The sequence below is a fragment of the Hyla sarda genome, chromosome 13 (assembly GCF_029499605.1).
Source record: "Hyla sarda isolate aHylSar1 chromosome 13, aHylSar1.hap1, whole genome shotgun sequence".
Lineage (NCBI taxonomy): Eukaryota > Metazoa > Chordata > Amphibia > Anura > Hylidae > Hyla > Hyla sarda.
Window position 1 is genome coordinate 29594144 of NC_079201.1, and position 15486 is coordinate 29609629.

Sequence of the window (15486 nt, forward strand, 5' to 3'; positions counted from 1 at the left end):
AGTCGGCTCGATATGAAAAATAATAAAAACTTTTGGGTGGTCTCTAAACTTTCTATAGTGAAACCCTAAAATCACTTGGATTCCTCTGTGCATTTATTTCCACCACCCATAAAACTGCTTTTATTAAAAACAACATAAAATACATGAGCAGGACACAAGCTGTGTCCCCCGAGTTAATTGCAGCTCCATTGTATATATAAAGGTGGCCATTAATCTGTGGACGTCTCAAAAGTGACAGGAACGTCTCTGAGTAAAAACACAAGGCATCTCCGTGTAATGGCATTTACCTAAATAGGAGCACTGTGTGTGAAGATATTTATCAAAATGAAATATTTTTATTATGGCTCAGTGGGCAGGTTCTACGGCTAGTTGTGATTCATGTAGCCCGGGGTCTTAGGCCAAGCAAATTATACTTGTGCACTGTTTGTTAATATGACCTGTGAAGTTCTACTTTTTTTTTATCACGAACAAAAAGAAATTGAAGAATAATAAAACAATAGGGCATGTCATATTGTAGGTATCATCTATATATATAACACTCAACGTGTGTGTGTGTGTATGTATGTGTGTATGTATGTATGTGTGTATGTGTGTGTATGTATGTATGTGTGTGTATGTATGTGTATGTATATATGTGTGTGTGTGTGTGTATGTGTGTGTATTAATGTATGTATGTGTGTATGTTCCACAAAAACTTCCAAACGGCTAAAGATATTAACATGATACTTGGCACACATGTTACTTATATGTCAACAACAAACATAGGATAGGTGATTTAACCCTTACTCACCCCCATTTGCCAAGGGCGGGGTTTATGTTTAAAGTCCCATACAAGTCAATGGGAAATATATGTTACTGCATAACTTCCAAAAGGCTGGAGATATTTCGATAATACTTGGTCACATGTTACTTATATGTCCACTTAAAATATAGGATAGTTAATTTAACCCTTAACTACCCCCATTTGTGAGGGTCGGGGTTTTTGTTTACAGTCCCATGCAAATTAATGGAAAATGTATGTTCCCATATAACTTCCGTACGACTGGAGATATTTCAATACCTGATAAACATATTACAGGTCTGGATATGAGGACAGGATAGGAGGACGGGATGGGAGGACGGGATAGGAGGACGGGATAGGAGGTCGGGATAGGAGGTCGGGATAGGAGGTCGGGATAGGAAGACAGGATAGGAGGACGGGTTGGAGGTCATAATAGGAGGACGGATAGGAGGTTGGGATAGGAGGTCGGGATAGGAAGACAGGATACGAGGACGGGTAGGAGGTCATAATAGGAGGACGGGGTAGGAGGTTGTGATAGGAGGACGGGATAGGAGGACGGGATAGGAGGAAGTGATAGGAGGTCGGAATAGGAGGTCGGGATAGGAGGATGGGATAGGAGGACGGGATTGATGGATTGGACAGGAGGACAGGATAGGAGGACTGGATAGGAGGACTGGATAGGAGGATGGGATAGGAGGACGGGATAGGAGGACGGGATAGGAGGACGGGAAAGGAGGACGGGAAAGGAGGACGGGATAGGAGGACGGGATAGGAGGACAGGAAAAGAGGACAGGATAGGAGGACGGGATAGGAGGACGGGATAGGAGGACGGGAAAGGAGGACGGGAAAGGAGGTCAAGATAGGAGGACAGGAAAGGACTTTGTCCCAGCCTGTATTTCAGATGGGACACAGATGATGCTTCATCTGGAAAAGATCATGTTCTGAGTAATATGGAGACCCCTAGTGGCCTCTTTTATAATCCATGATTTCTATAAAAAAAAAAAGTATAGTAAGGTTGAAGTTTATTAGTAAGGTTCATATTTTCTCGCGATGTACAACAAAGTGAAAGCTTCGGATTCTGACAGCGCCCATTGAATTGCTAGCAAGAGGGTGCAGAGCAAGTAAAAGAAAGTCAGTTCTGCTCAGCTGACTACTTTGTGTGGCGCTGCCATTCAGATTGTTCCACCTGTGAATAAAGATTATGTATGAGGAGACGCTAAGGGGAACATGAATAGGATGGTTGTGTTTGTAGTGGCTTTGGTAAGGCATCCATTTTAGGAAATCGTCAGGCGAAACAGCGTCTCGCCTCCTCCCTCGGACCAATTGCCGTCAGTCGCCAGCTGCAACTCCGTCCCCCATCAGGCGAACCAGCATCCCGCCTCCTCCCTCAGACGAAATGTCATCAGTCATCAATCACAACTCCGTCCACAGTTTGATGAAACAGCGCCCCGCCTCCTCCCTTTCACCAATCGCTGTCATCCTTCAGCCACAACTCCCTCCTCCCTCATCCGAAACTCCCTCGTCCAAAACTCTGTCATGCCTCAAACTATTCTCCCTCAGACGCAACTTCCTGCCGCATAGCAGAGCCGATGCTTCACAGCATGTGTAGCAGAATCGAAATTGTGAAACTTGCACGTGTGTACTACAGACACTACATGTTCTACAGAGTCTGTATAGCAGAGACGTCACTGACTCGGCTCTGCTACATGGCAGGAAGGTTTTTCGTCTGAGGGATGACGGAGTTTAGGATGAGGGAGTTTCGGATGACGGAGAAGGGAGTTGTGGCTGACGCCTGACGGAGATTGGTCCGAGGGAGGAGGCGGGATGCTGTTACATCTGACACGGGACGTCGGAGTTACGGCTGACGACTGACGATGTCCTAAAATGGACACCGTACTTTGGTTCCTGCTCAGGTAAAGCGTCCAGCAGGTGGAGGACAGCCGAGTGACCCACAGCACACTTATTCTGCCACTCCCTTTCTAATGAGTCTTTGTCGTGTGTTGTTTATTTATTTATTTTAACCTGTTGACTTGATTGTTGCTGGTGTTATAGATATATATACATTTTGTAACCCTTGTTCTCTCACTGTGTCCCTCTGCAGGCCAAGCACTTCCGTCTGTATACACAAGAGGTGTTGGAGCTGGGTCACAATATCTCCTTTCTTCTTCTGCTCCCTGCCTCAGACGATGTCTGCAGTGCCCCAGGACAGAGTAATCCTTACACCCTACACTCAGGATTCCTTAACCTCCCCCTTCAAATGTTTGAGCTAGGTACACAAGCTTGTTTTCTTGCCTAGATGTATTAGTGCTAACCTGTGCATTAAATAATCTATCTATCATAGCATTCTTTCTTTCCCCCACCGTAGTGGCTCAATAAATCACGGGATGGCCACAAATCTCCGGTGTGATCTCTGTGGGCTGCACACAGTGTTACTTTGTGGTCACGTAACACACAACCATTGTGTTTGGGCCCTGCAATAGTGTCACGGGGAAGACAGACTGTTTTAGCCTTTTGTGAATTGTTCAGATCTTTGTTTATACTAACGTAATGAATGTAATATATAAGGCGTCTGTAAGATTAAGCCATTGTATTAAGTTAATTATATCAGCGCTGCAAAATCCACCTACGAGACACACACAGTTGTCTCTATTTTTTTTATCTCATTAAGCAATATGTGGAGTATATATAGTTTTTTATTTATTCATTCACATGTCCACATCGTAGTACCATAGTACTTAAAGGGGTACTCCGGTGGAAAACAATTTATTTTAAATCAACTGGTGCCAGAGAGTTATATAGATTTGTAAATTACTTCTATTAAAAAATCTTAATCCTTCCAGTACTTATCAGCCGCTGTATACTACAGAGAAAGTTCTTTTCTTTTTGAATTTCTTTTCCGTCTTTCCACAGTGTTCTCTGCCGACACCGCTGTCCATGTCAGGAACTGTCCAGAACAGGAGCAAATCCCCACAGCAAACCTCTCCTGCTCTGGACAGTTCCTGTCATGGACAGAGGTGTCAGCAGAGAACACTGTGGTCAGACAAAAGAAATTCAAAAAGAAGAGAACTTCCTGTGGAGCATACAGCAGCTGATAAGTAATGGAAGGATTAAGATTTTTTAATAGAAGTAATTTACAAATCTTCATAACTTTCTGGCACCAGTTGATTTAAAATAGTTTTCCACTGGAGTACCCCCAAACCTCAACAATATTGTGTCATGTAGCTTAGAAAGGCAACAATTACAGTAGTGTTTCCCAACCAGAGTGCCTCCAGCTTTTGCAAAACTACAACTCCCAGCATGTCCAGACAGCCTTTTGGCTTTCTGGGCATGCTGGGAATTGTAGTTTTGCAACAGCCGGAGGCACTCTGGTTTGGAAACGCTGAATAAGGGTATGTTTACATGGTGGAAAAATTCCACTCCCATAGTTTCCAATGGGATTATGCCTAATCGTGCACGAGGTGGAATTTTTGGCGGCAGAAACCTCTGCTGCGGGAATCCCAATTCTGCCCTCGGCAGAAAGAATTGACATGTCATTCCATTCTGAAATGCATTGCCGTCTATGGAGGCAGCGCATTTCCAAGCGGCCCAAGAACAATGCCGGTACCTGAAGGCTGTAGACTGCCTGTCCATACCGGCGTGTGACCATACCTTTGGGCTAAGTTTTCACTTTTTTGCAAAAATGTCCCAAAAACGCCACAAAAGCCTCATGCTGTTTTTATTTATTTTTGTGAAAAAATGTAGCATTCAGTTGATAAGAGCTAAAAGTCGATAGGTATTCCCCCACCCCCTCCATTTCTTCAATAGAAAACCTTGGGTCACATGATGAAACAATCACGTCACTTGTCATAATAAAAATTCCAAGACTAAAAACCAACTATTTTTGACAAACACCACAAACATCTTGGGAATTACTTGACAGTTTTTTGTAGTTTTTTTTTTTCTTTTCTTTTCAAGACAAAAAATAAATAAAACGCAAAAAAATGAAAAAACTTGTGAAAACCTATAAAAAAAAATGTAGGGGGAATTTATCATTGTCTTTAGAGCTGTTTTTGTGTGTATATCTGTTGCACAGTTGGCGCTGCGCATCGTCCTGGGCTTTTTTTTTTTTGCGACTTTTAAGTTCATACATAAAAAAAATAAAAATAAATGTGTTCAGACCAGTTGTTAAAGGGGTACTCTGCTGCTCAGCGCTTGGGACAAACTGTTCCGAGCGCTGGAGCCGGTGCTGAAGAGCTCGTGATGACATAGCCCCGCCCCCTCATGACGTCACGCTTCGCCCTCTCGATGCAAGCCCTCACGCCTCATAGACATGCACTGAGGGGGTGGGGTGTGACGTCATGAGGGGGCGGGGGTGTGACGTCATGAGGGGACGGGGCTATGGCGTCACGAGCTCCCGGCGCCGGTGTGAGGTGGTTTTTTGCGCCCCCGTCGATCCATGCGTCCGCTCCTCCCCCAGCTCTCCGAACATTTCCGAAGCTAGAGCTGGGGCAAGGGGAGGAAGGAGGTACACGCCCCCTCCCTGAGCTCGGCTGGACGCAGATCTCCACGGCACGCCCCCTCCCTCATCTCCCCTCCCTGAGCTCGGCTGGACGCAGATCTCCACGGCACGCCCCCCCCCCCCCCCCCGGGCTCTTTAGTCCGTACAGTATGTCCCCCTTTACACATAGAGCTCATTGGGAGCACTGCTCTATGTCCTTAACTCGGGGAGATGAGGGAGGGACCTGCCGTGGAGATCTATGTCCTCAGGGAGGGGGCGTGCCGTAGAGATCTGCGTCCAGCCGAGCTCAGGGAGGGGAGATGAGGGAGGGGCCTTCCATGGCGATCTATGTCCTCAGCTCGGGGAGATGAGGGAGGGGCCTGCCGTAGAGATCTGCGTCCAGCCGAGCAGCCGAGCTCAGGGAGGGAGGGGGCGTGATGAGGGAGGGGGCGTGAACCTCCTCCCTTCCCTTGCTCTGCCCTCCCCCAGTTCTAGCTTCGGAAATGTTCGGAGAGCTGGGGGAGGAGTGGACGCATGGATCTACGGGGGCGCATAAAACCACCTCACACTGGCTCCAGTGGTCAGAACAGTTTGTTCCAAACGCTGAGCAGCGGAGTACCCCTTTAAGGGTAGCCTTTTGCAGTGGTAATTAATTCATCAACTTTGACTTGTGGAAAAACCACGAAAAAGTGAAAGTGAGGGAAGTTTCAGGAAATGTGACCTTAACAAAATGTATCAAATGCGACCATTTGATAAATTTGGTGCCCCTACACATTGGCAGCACACAAAAAGGTGTACAAAATGCTTCACCTACACCTACAATGATAAATTCCCCTCTTTGTCCTATTAAATAATACTATTTAAGGCAATGTTCACATGGCAAAATTTCCTTGCGGAATTTGCTGGAAATTCTGCTGAAATTCACTGCCCATAGACTTTAATAGGATTCCGCTGTCCCATTCACACAGCAGAATTTCCGCTGTAGGAATTCCATTGAAGTCAATGGGGCTTTGGATTTTAACAGAACTGTGGTGTTTTTAAAACACAGATCTCTGCAGCAATTCCGTTCAGCAAGCTTTGCATTGCGGAAATTCTGCCGTGTGAACATGGCCTTAAAGCCTCTTCTTTAGAAATTGAGTTGTATGACATTATAATTGTTGGAAAAGCACAAAGTGTATATAAATGTAACCACTCAATGCTGTTCTATCTGAATAACCTGTCCACTTAACAATATGGGAGCTTGGACTCCCATATTGTTGAGTGGATTAGGCAGTGGCTGAGTGACAGACAACAGAGGGTTGTAGTCAGGGCTCAAGTCTTGCAGGAACGCGTGGGAACCGAGTTCCTGCACTTTTTCCACAGCAGGAACACTGTTCCCCTAAGCAGGAGTCCTGCAGGATCAGCCCTTGACTGTAAATCATGGGTGAGTTCCCACACTTTTTTCCCCAGGACTTGACCCCTGGTTGTAGTCAATGAAGAATATTCAGAGCAAGGTCTTGTTACCAGTGGGGACCTCAGGGATCTGTACTGGGACCAATATTGTTTAATATCTTCATTAGTGATATTACAGAAGGTCTCGATGGTAAGTTGTGTCTTTTTGCTGATGACACAAAGATATGTAGCAGGGTTGATGTTCCTGGAGGGATCCGCCAAATAGAAAAGGATTTAGGCAAACTAGAAGAATGGTCAGAACTCTGGCAACTGAAATGTAATGTGGATAAGTGCAAGATAATGCAGCTGGGGCATAAAAATCCTCGGGCAGAATATAGAATATTTGACTCAGTATCTGAGGAAAGGGATTTAGGAGTCATTATTAGTGATGAACGGCGATATTTTACGAACATATAGACAAATTTTTGTCCTATATTCGCGAATTTCGCGTATTCGTTATAATCGCATATGTGAATATTTGCATATTTGCATATTCGAGGAAGAAAACAGTGAGGGGGGTGGGCAACTTTACTATTGGTTGCTAGGGATGTTGTTGAGAACCTCTGACAAGTGTATTTGCATCATTCTAATTGGACCACAAGTGAAAAGAAGGAATATGCGAATATTCACATATGTGAATATACACATATGCGAATATTCACATATGCGAATATGCGCATATGAAAATATGCGCATATGCGGAAAAAGTGAATATTCATAATTTCAAATATATGGCAATATTCTCGAATTTGCAATTTTCGCGATAAAAATTTGAAATGTGAATATTCGCGCCCCAACACTAGAAATTATTTCAGAAGACTTAAAGGTAGGAAGACAATGTAATAGAGCAGCAGGAAACGCTAGCAAAATGCTTGGATGTATAGGGAGAGGTATAAGCAGTAGAAAGAGAGAAGTGCTCATGCTGCTGTACAGAACACTGGTGAGACCTCACTTGGAGTATTGTGCACAGTACTGGAGGCCGTATCTCCAGAAGGATATAGATACTCTAGAGAGAGTTCAGAGATACTAAACTAGTACATGGATTGCAGGATAAAACTTACCAGGAAAGGTTAAAGGACCTTAACATGTATAGAAGAAAGAAGAGACAGAGGGGAAATGATAGAGACTTTTATATACGTAAAGGGAATCAACACAGTAAAGGAGGAGAGGAGATTTAAAAGAAGAAAAACTACCACAAGAGAACATGGTTTTAAATTAGAGGGGTAAAGGTTTAAAATTAATATCAGGAAGTATTACTTTACTGAGAGAGTAGTGGATGCATGGAATAGCCTTCCTGCAGAAGTGGTCGCTGCAAATACAGTGAAGGAGTTTAAGCATGCATGGGATAGGTTTAAAGGACATCTGCAGCGTTACAAACACTTATCCCCTATCCTCAAGATAGGGGATAAGTGTTTGATCGCGGGGGGTCCGAACGCTGGGGCCCCCGGCGATCTCCTGTATGGGGCCGCGGCTCTCCCATGCAGGGGGCGTGCCAGCCGCAGAATGACATTGCAGCCGGCACGCCTCCTCCATACATCTCTATGGGAGAGGCGGGGAGGCAGCATTCGTGCCTCCCCGCATCCCCCATAGAACTGTATGGGGAGGAGAGGGGGCGTCACCGTCGATCTCTAGGTCGACGCTACGCTCCTTAGCGCTCACCATGAGCGCTTATGGCGGCGCCCCGTTAGGGAGATTGGGGGGGATAAGTGTAATGCCACTGCAGTTGTCCTTTAAGGCTATCCTTCATATAACATAGGGATAGGTATAAGGCTATCCATCATATAAGATAGGTATAAGGCTATCCTTCATATAAGATAGGGATATGTATAAGGCTATCCTTCATATACGATAGAGAAAGTTATAAGGCTACCCTCCATATAAGATAGAGATAGGCATAAGGCTATCCTTCATATAAGATAGAGATAGGCATAAGGCTAGCCTTCATATAAGATAGAGATAGACATAAGGCTATCCTTCATATAAGATAGAGATAGGTATAAGGCTATCCTTCATATAAGATAGGGATAGGTATAAGGCTATCCTTCATATAAGATAGAGATAGGTATAAGGCTATCCTTCATATAAGATAGGGATAGGAATAAGACTATCCTTCAGATGAGATAGAGATAGGTATAAGGCTATCCTTTATATAAGATAGAGAAAGGTATAAGGCTAGCCTTCATATAAGATAGGGATAAGCATAAGGCTATCCTTCATATAATATAGAGATAGACATAAGGCTATCCTTCATATAAGATAGAGATAGGTATAAGGCTATCCTTCATATAAGATAGAGAAAGGTATAAGGCTAGCCTTCATATAAGATAGGGATAAGCATAAGGCTATGCTTCATATAAGATAGAGAAAGGTATAAGACTATCCTTCATATAAGATAGAGATAGGTATAAGGCTATCCTTCATATAAGATAGGGATAGGAATAAGACTATCCTTCATATAAGATAGAGATAGGTATAAGGCTATCCTTCATATAAGATAGGGATAGGCATAAGGCTATCCTTCATATGAGATAGGGCTAGGTATAAGGCTATCCTTCATATAAGATAGAGATAAGCATAAGGCTATCCTTCATATAAGATAGGGCCAGGGACTATTCATAGGATTCAGATTATTGGGCAGACTAGATGGGCCAAAAGGTTCTTATCTGCCGACACATTCTCTGTATCTATGTTTCTATGTTAACCTAAAATATTAGGGCTAGTGGCAGTGATGGGCAGATAATATCCATATAAGTCTGTTTTTTTTTTCTCTTTACAAAGCTCTTTTTATTAATTGAAGGCAAGGAAATGCTTCATACAGAATAGGATATCAAGGAACTATTACAGGTAAAGGTGCACAGGTCCCAGATTTCATATGATACAAGCAAAAAGAGGAAAAGGTAATAAAGCGTTATTGTCATTTAAAGGGGTATTTCTGTCAAAGACATCTAATTACCTATCCAAAGGATAGGGTGATAAGATGTCTGATCGTGGGGGGACTGCTGCTGGGACCCCCGGCGATCTTCCGGTCTCGGAAACCTCTGTGTTTCTGGGACTGGAGATGTGACGTCACGCCACACTCTCACGTGTTGTCACACCACACCCACTCCATTCATGTCTATGGGACTGCTAGGGTAGAGTATTAGGTCATGTGATTGTGCTGGTAAGTGGAAAGCTATTCCCAGATACTTGACGTGCCAACCTGGGTCCAGCCCAATAATTCCTCCATTCTGCATATTGTATCCAACTTGTCAATCCATAAGCCGTGAGATCTCTGTCATGGGGTAGTGTCTTGGCCACAGTAACCATCTGACACTGTCTTGTTACAAAGCACTCAGTAGAGCTAAAGCTGCTCAGATACACAATATAGTTTATTCGGCCAAAGCAAAAAAAAGGATAAGTTGGCCAGCACATAATGATACACAACTATTGCATGTACCCGGCATACAGGCTGCTAGGCTGAATATACACAAGCAGGTGAATACAGCAGCCAACTGCTAGCACAAAGATATATAGGAAATATGAAATGCTATATTGCTATAGTGAAAAATTGAGGTATTTGACTTACCATTTGGCCAAATAGTGTGTACCATCCCACCACGATAAGGTGACCTCATTGGGATGGACCCTACACTATGAACAGCCTCTGAGCATTCAGTAGCCACTCCCCCCAATATGTACTACACAAAAAAAAGATAAGTTGGCCAGCACATACATTATTCGGCCAATAGCTATGTCTCCTGATACCGTAAAACACTCCCCACTGGAGAAAGGTAAGAAAGCTGGTGTCAGAGACCTCTAGTGGTAGCTTATCTTCTTGAAAAAAGGAGGTCCATGCAGTTGATATTCAATGTGTCCAAACCTTCTCTCCCCCAAAAATTGCCTTGTTCAGAAGACACTTATCGAATGTGTAAGGCCAGCTTTATGGTACCTCCACACCTGAGATATTATTTCTGTAGAATTTAACCATATGCCAAAGTGCATTAGAGGTTAATTATCCATTTGCTTATTTTAAAAAAAAATTTTTTTTTTTTTTATGATGGATAGAAACATAAGAACAAAGATACAAACCCACCACCATAAGTCTCTTAAAGCAAAATTCTAAAATGCATTTTTATGAATCAGGAAACCGCATTCTGCAGAAACTTGGTTTCTTAGCTGAGGCCCCAAATTTCTTGTTAGGGTAGGGTCACACACAGCGCACCCGTAGCATATTCCGGCAGTCAGAGCAACTGCAAAGTGAGCTCCGTGTAGCTCTGTGTGTACGCTCTGTGTGTCCGCTGTAGGCAAAAATCTGCCGCTACACATGGACACACATTGCTGCAGGGAGCTCGCTCTTCGGTCGCTCTGGGATTGCCGGCATATGCTGTCGATGCACTGTGTGTGGCCCTACACTTAAGCAGCATCCTACAGCATAAGGACATTGCTAATATATCTATTCTCAAGTGTAAAGGGATTTTACAAAATGTAAAAAAAAAAATTACTGCCTATCACATAAAATAAAAATGACTCTGTACCAACCTGTTTTATCCTTGCTAGTTCCAATGCAACTGCTCTTGCCCTCCCTGATACCTTTGGTTACTTTCCTGCAGTGATGGCATGCCAAAACACTCTCCAGACAATCTCTAATCTGTTGACTACCACTAAAGCCATTGACTTGCAAAAGCAGAGGTCCTAAAATCATTCTCAAGGCCACCAACAGGCCAGCATTTGAATTTCTGCTGTTCTATTCCTAAGGAGTTGCTAAAAAATAAAAAAAAACTGAATGTTGGTGGGCCTTAAAGTGTACATGTCGTCAACAAAAACTTGTTATTGTGGGTGTAAAGGCAGGGCTCTGTACACTGAGGACAATCTGGGCTCTGTACACTGAGGACAAGCAGGGCTCTGTGAACTGAGGACAAGCAGGGCTCTGTGCACTGAGGACAAGCAGGGCTCTGTACACTGAGGACAAGCAGGGCTCTGTACAATGAGGACAAGCAGGGCTCTGTGCAGTGAGGACAAGCAGGGCTCTGTACATTGAGGACAAGAAGGGATCTGTACACTGAGGACAAGAAGGGATCTGTACACTGAGGACAAGCAGGGCTCTGTACACTGAGGACATGCAGGGTTCTGTACACTGAGGACAAGCAGGGCTCTGTACACTGAGGACAAGGAGGGCTCTGTACACTGAGGACAAGCAGGGCACTGTGCAGTGAGGACAAACAGGGCTCTGTACATTGAGGACAAGCAGGGGCTCTGGACATTGAGGACAATCAGGGCTCTGTGCAGTAAGGACAAGCAGGGCTCTGTGCAGTGAGGACAAGCAGAGATCTGTACACTGAGGACAAGCAGGGCTCTGTACACTGAGGACATGCAGGGTTCTGTACACTGAGGACAAGCAGGGCTCTGTACACTGAGGACAAGCAGGGCTCTGTACACTGAGGACAAGCAGGGCTCTGTACACTGAGGACGAGCAAGCCTCTGTGCACTTAGGACAAGCAGGGCTCTGTACACTGAGGAGAAGCAGGGCTCTGTACACTGAGGACAAGCAGGGCTCTGTACACTCAGGACAAGCAGAGCTCTGTACACTGAGGTCAAGCAGGGCTCTGTACACTGAGGACAAGCAGGGCTCTGTGCACTGAGGACAAGCAGGGCTCTGTACACTGAGGACAAGCAGGGCTCTGTACACTGAGGACAAGCAGGGCTCTGTGCATTGAGGACAAGCAGGGCTATGTGCACTGAGGACAAGCAGGGCTCTGTACACTAAGGACATGCAGGGCTCTGTACACTGAGGACAAGCAGGGCTCTATACACTGAGTACAAGCTGGGCTCTGTACACTGAGGACAAGCTGGGCTCTGTACACTGAGGACAAGCAGGGCTCTGTACACTGAGGACAAGCAGGGCTCTGTACACTGGGGACAAGCAGGGCTCTGTACACTGAGGACAAGCAGGGCTCTGTGCACTTAAGACAAGCAGGGCTCTGTACACTGAGGACAAACAAGGTTCTGTACACTGAGGACAAGCAGGGCTCTGTGCACTGAGGACAAGCAGAACTCTGTACACTAAGGACATGCAGGGCTCTGTACACTAATGACAAGCAGGGCTCTGTGCAGTGAGGACAAACAGGGCTCTGCACATTGAGGGCAAGCAGTGCTCTGTACACTGAGGACAAGCAGGGCTCTGTACACTGAGGATAAGCAGGGCTCTGTACACTGAGGACAAGCAGGGCTCTGTACACTGAGGACAAGCAGGGCTCTGTACACTGAGGACAAGCAGGGCTCTGTACACTGGGGACAAGCAGGGCTCTGTACACTGAGGACAAGCAGGGCTCTGTGCACTTAGGACAAGCAGGGCTCTGTACACTGAGGACAAGCAGGGCTCTGTACACTGAGGACAAGCAGGGCTCTGTGCACTTAGGACAAGCAGTGCTCTGTTCACTGAGGACAAGCAGGGCTATGTGCACTGAGGACAAGCAGGGCTCTGTACACTAAGGACATGCAGGGCTCTGTACACTGAGGACAAGCAGGGCTCTGTACACTGAGGACAAGCAGGGCTCTGTACACTGAGGACAAGCAGGCCTCTGTGCACTGAGGACAAGCAGGGCTCTGTACACTGAGGATAAGCAGGGCTCTGTACACTGAGGACAAGCAGGGCTCTGTACACTGAGGACAAGCAGGGCTCTGTGCACTTAGGACAAGCAGTGCTCTGTTCACTGAGGACAAACAAGGTTCTGTACACTGAGGACAAGCAGGGCTCTGTGCACTAAGGACAAGCAGGGCTCTGTACACTGAGGACAAGCAGGGCTATGTGCACTGAGGACAAGCAGGGCTCTGTACACTAAGGACATGCAGGGCTCTGTACACTGAGGACAAGCAGGGCTCTGTACACTGAGGACAAGCAGGGCTCTGTACACTGAGGACAAGCAGGCCTCTGTGCACTGAGGACATACAGGGCTCTGTGCACTTAGGACAAGCAGGGCTCTGTACACTGAGGATATGCAGGGCTCTGTACACTGAGGACAAGCAGGGCTCTGTACACTGAGGACAAGCAGGGCTCTGTACACTGAGGACAAGCAGGGCTCTGTACACTGGGGACAAGCAGGGCTCTGTACACTGAGGACAAGCAGGGCTCTGTGCACTTAGGACAAGCAGGGCTCTGTACACTGAGGACAAGCAGGGCTCTGTACACTGAGGACAAGCAGGGCTCTGTGCACTTAGGACAAGCAGTGCTCTGTTCACTGAGGACAAACAAGGTTCTGTACACTGAGGACAAGCAGGGCTCTGTGCACTAAGGACAAGCAGGGCTCTGTGCACTGAGGACAAGCAGGGCTCTGTGCAGTGAGGACAAGCAGATCTCTGTACACTGAGGACAAGCAGGGCTCTGTGCACTCAAGACAAGCAGAGCTCTGTACACTGAGGACAAGCAGGGCTCTGTGCACTTAGGACAAGCAGGGCTCTGTACACTGAGGACAAGCGGGGTTCTGTACACTGAGTACAAGCAGAGCTCTGTGCTCTAAGGACAAGCAGGGCTCTGTGCTCTGAGGACAAGCAGGGCTCTGTGCACGGAGGGCAAGCAGTGCTCTGTACACTGAGGACAAGCAGGGCTCTGTGCACTTAGGACAAGCAGGGCTCTATACACTGAGGACAAGCAGGGCTCTGTACACTGAGTACAAGCAGGGCTCTGTACACTGAGGGCAAGCAGGGCTCTGTGCACTGAGGACATACAGGGCTCTGTGCACTGAGGACAAGCAGGGCTCTGTACACTGAGGATAAGCAGGGCTCTGTACACTGAGGACAAGCAGGGCTCTGTACACTGAGGACAAGCAAGCCTATGTGCACTTAGGACAAGCAGGGCAATGTACACTGAGGACAAGCAGAGCTCTGTACACTGAGGACAAGCAGGGCTCTGTTCACTCAGGACAAGCAGAGCTCTGTACACTTAGGTCAAGCAGGGCTCTGTACACTGAGGACAAGCAGGGCTCTGTGCACTGAGGACAAGCAGGGCTCTGTACACTGAGGACAAGCAGGGCTCTGTACACTGAGGACAAGCAGGGCTATGTGCACTGAGGACAAGCAGGACTCTGTACACTAAGGACATGCAGGGCTCTGTACACTGAGGACAAGCAGGGCTCTGTACACTGAGGACAAGCAGAACTCTGTACACTAAGGACATGCAGGGCTCTGTACACTAATGACAAGCAGGGCTCTGTGCAGTGAGGACAAACAGGGCTCTGCACATTGAGAGCAAGCAGTGCTCCGTACACTTAGGACAAGCAGGGCTCTGTACACTGAGGACAAGCAGGGCTCTGTACACTGAGGGCAAGCAGGGATCTGTGCACTGAGGACATACAGGGCTCTGTGCACTTAGGACAAGCAGGGCTCTGTACACTGAGGATAAGCAGGGCTCTGTACACTGAGGACAAGCAGGGCTCTGTACACTGAGGACAAGCAGGGCTCTGTGCACTTAGGACAAGCAGGGATCTGTACACTGGAGACAAGCAGGGCTCTGTACACTGAGGACAAGGAGGGCTTTTTACACTGAGGACAAGCACGGCTCTGTGCACTGAGGACAAGCAGGTCCTGCCAGTCACGGTTAACGATGTAGAGGCAGACACCTACCTAACACCGCCGTACGCTAGGATCTCAGACTCGGGATATCAACGGCTTCATGCGATTCTGAAGGCAGACAAAGGTGTTGTGCCCGCAGCACAACCCGCTACAGTAAGGTGCATTAACCCGCACGTGCCCGCTATACACCGACGGTATCACACTAGGAGCGCGCCTCTTTTTTCCTTTTCTTCTGAGGACAAGCAGGGCTCTG

At 46.5% G+C, this 15486-nt stretch overlaps 1 protein-coding gene across 11 annotated transcripts in view; it reads left to right on the forward strand.

The window, feature by feature from the left end:
- The window catches only part of ANKFN1 (ankyrin repeat and fibronectin type III domain containing 1), a 597928-nt gene that overhangs the window by 469454 nt on the left and 112988 nt on the right, over positions 1-15486 (forward strand). For all 11 annotated transcript variants that reach the window (XM_056550598.1, XM_056550604.1, XM_056550603.1 and 8 more), the window contains one exon: positions 2883-3051. In XM_056550598.1, the coding sequence (XP_056406573.1) occupies positions 2883-3051 (169 nt within the window). The remainder of the gene's footprint in view (positions 1-2882; positions 3052-15486) is intronic.